The sequence below is a fragment of the Octodon degus genome, unplaced genomic scaffold (assembly GCF_000260255.1).
Source record: "Octodon degus isolate 3935 unplaced genomic scaffold, OctDeg1.0 scaffold00072, whole genome shotgun sequence".
In the NCBI taxonomy this organism is placed as follows: Eukaryota; Metazoa; Chordata; class Mammalia; order Rodentia; family Octodontidae; genus Octodon; species Octodon degus.
Window position 1 is genome coordinate 8,023,748 of NW_004524648.1, and position 2,433 is coordinate 8,026,180.

The following is a 2,433-nucleotide window of genomic DNA, read 5'->3' on the forward strand; positions in this document are numbered from 1 at the left end:
CCCTGGCAAGCACAAAGGCCTGAGTTCAATCCCTGGTTCCACCAAAAATAAATAAATAAATAAATAAATAAATAAATAAATAAAATGTAGTCATGATCCTTACGCTTTACTACACTCATAAAACATTTTTCAAGTCTACACCTTGGTACCTACTACTTTCAATTTTATCCATCACTCTACTTTTGTTAATGTAAATACTATACTTTATTAAAAGCCCCAGGATCCCTTCCATAAGAAAGATTTTTAGCCAAGTCTCATATATTGTTTGCTCAGCTTTTCTTTTTCAATCTAACCTCAAAACTTGATGTCTCATAAACATATGCTATGTTGGGGGCCAGGGAGATGGCTCAGTAGAATAAGTACTTCCTTGGCAAGTACAAGGGCCTGAGTTCAATCCCCGGTTCCGCAAAAAAATAAAAAATAAAAATATATAAATAAATAAACATATTCCATGTTACTGGTCTTTCTGAATGATGACTCTGTCATCCAACATTATTATCTCTCCCGCAACTGAAAACTAGTCTGGCTTATGTTGTTTTTGTCTATGTCTTAGTCTTATCTTCGCTCAAACCTTCCATCCATTTAGAGGATGGTACCTTACAGATTCCCTCCTTCCAAGTGGACAGACTTAAGAGATTTTCCAACCATGCACTTCACCAAACATACACTCCCCTATCCTGCTGCCTGAGGCAAATTTCTTGCCAAAATCCTGACACACATTATGTCTCTAGGAGTCTCTGATTTATTCATTCAATAGGAAGGGAGGGAGGGAAAGAAGAGAGAAAAGGAAAGGAGAAGGGGAAGGAGAGAAAAGAGTTGGGGAAAGGAGTAAAGGTGAAAAGAGGGAAGGAGGGAAAGAAAAAGAGGACAGAGAATATAGCTCAATGCTATTGCCTAGCACATGCAAGTCTCTACATTCAACCCCAGGTACTAAGAGAGAAGGAAAGAAGGAAGGAAGGAGGGAAGGAAAGAAGGAAGGAAAAAGTTCATTTTGACAAGAGCAAAAGCCTCAATGGGCCATGTAATTTCCAATAACTACCTCTTTTTGGTTGGTTGGTTGACAGTTCTTTTTAGACCAGGTGTCAGTATGTAGACCAGGCTGGCTTCACACTTGTGGCAATCCTCTTGCCTCAGCCTCACCAGTGCTGGGATTACCAGTGGGCACTATCATGCCTAGATCCCAATAATCACCTCTTATCCTGTTCAAAACTACCTATCCTAACAACAACTGTGAAATTTTGCAGAAAATTTAATGTTCAACTCACCTCTTGCTCTAACTCAAAATTTTTGAGGATTGAAATGTAATTACTGGGCTGGCAAGATGGCTCAGTGGTCTAAAGCACCTACTTGGAACAAGCTTGGCAAAGCATCAGGGACCGCGGTTCAATCCCCCAGCACCACATGCCAGCCAGCCCCGCCCCCTGGTGGGCTGAGCTGGCCACATACACACACAATAAATAAATAAATAAATAAATGTTAAAAAAAAAAGAAAGAAATGTAATTATTCAAAAAACATAATTATTCACTTACCTGAACATAATTGATAAAGTCCTCCTTAAAAAGTGCTCTTCGCTGTATTTTATATTCTAGATCAGAAGCCTTCTTAATTATAGCCCTAAGGAAAAAGCCATTTAAATTATAATACTCAAAAAGAACAAAAGTTAATTAACTTTGGGATAATATATACATACAAATTTTAAAAAGAACATATATTCACCAATCTATATAATTCCCAGATATAATTATTCTTCACAGATACTGTCTTTAAGTTGTGTGATATACAGGTACAAATTCCCTATGATGAATATGATTATTATGTATACTTTATTATGTATACATTATGTATGATCAATATTAAAATGCACCAATAAAAACAACTAAAAAAAATGGGGGGTATCAGGGAAGATAGCTCAACAGCACAAGCACCTGCCCAGCAATTGCAAGGTCCTGAGTTTGATTGCCAGTTCTGGTTTTTTCCCCCAGTGGAAGTTTTACATTTATTAAAAGGAGGAAAAAACAAAAGATCAGAGGAAGAACAGGCTGTACAGAGTGAGTTTGGGCCAAGTGAAAAAGGAGAACAAAAAAAGAGAAAAATAATCAAAAATACACTGTACATTATAGGATAGGGTATCACAAAGAGGTCTACTTCTGTGTTCTTAATGCTTTAAGGATGAACTTTTAAACTTTCAGGAAAAATCATCTTGTCAGGATCACTGACATTTCCCCTAGTAAAGCAAAGAGATTTCTTTTTCCCTAAATTCAAGTCACGTCAAGGTGGGGGGAGGTCTTGGAAGGATTATTTTGTTTTTGTGGTGGCTGGGTTCAAACTTTGGCCTTGTGCAAGCTAGGCAAGCTCTCTACCAGAGCTACAAACTCAACCCTCAAGAGGTAGCTTTTTGGGACCGGGGAGATGGCTCAGTAGAATAAGCACTT

General features: G+C 37.8%; 1 protein-coding gene across 1 annotated transcript in view; it reads right to left on the reverse strand.

Annotated features, from left to right (window-relative positions):
- Positions 1-2,433, reverse strand: part of Utp6 (UTP6, small subunit processome component) — a 43,599-nt gene that overhangs the window by 39,785 nt on the left and 1,381 nt on the right. Inside the window, exon 2 of the mRNA XM_023719850.1 lies at positions 1,531-1,615. Within this exon, the coding sequence (XP_023575618.1) occupies positions 1,531-1,615 (85 nt within the window). The remainder of the gene's footprint in view (positions 1-1,530; positions 1,616-2,433) is intronic.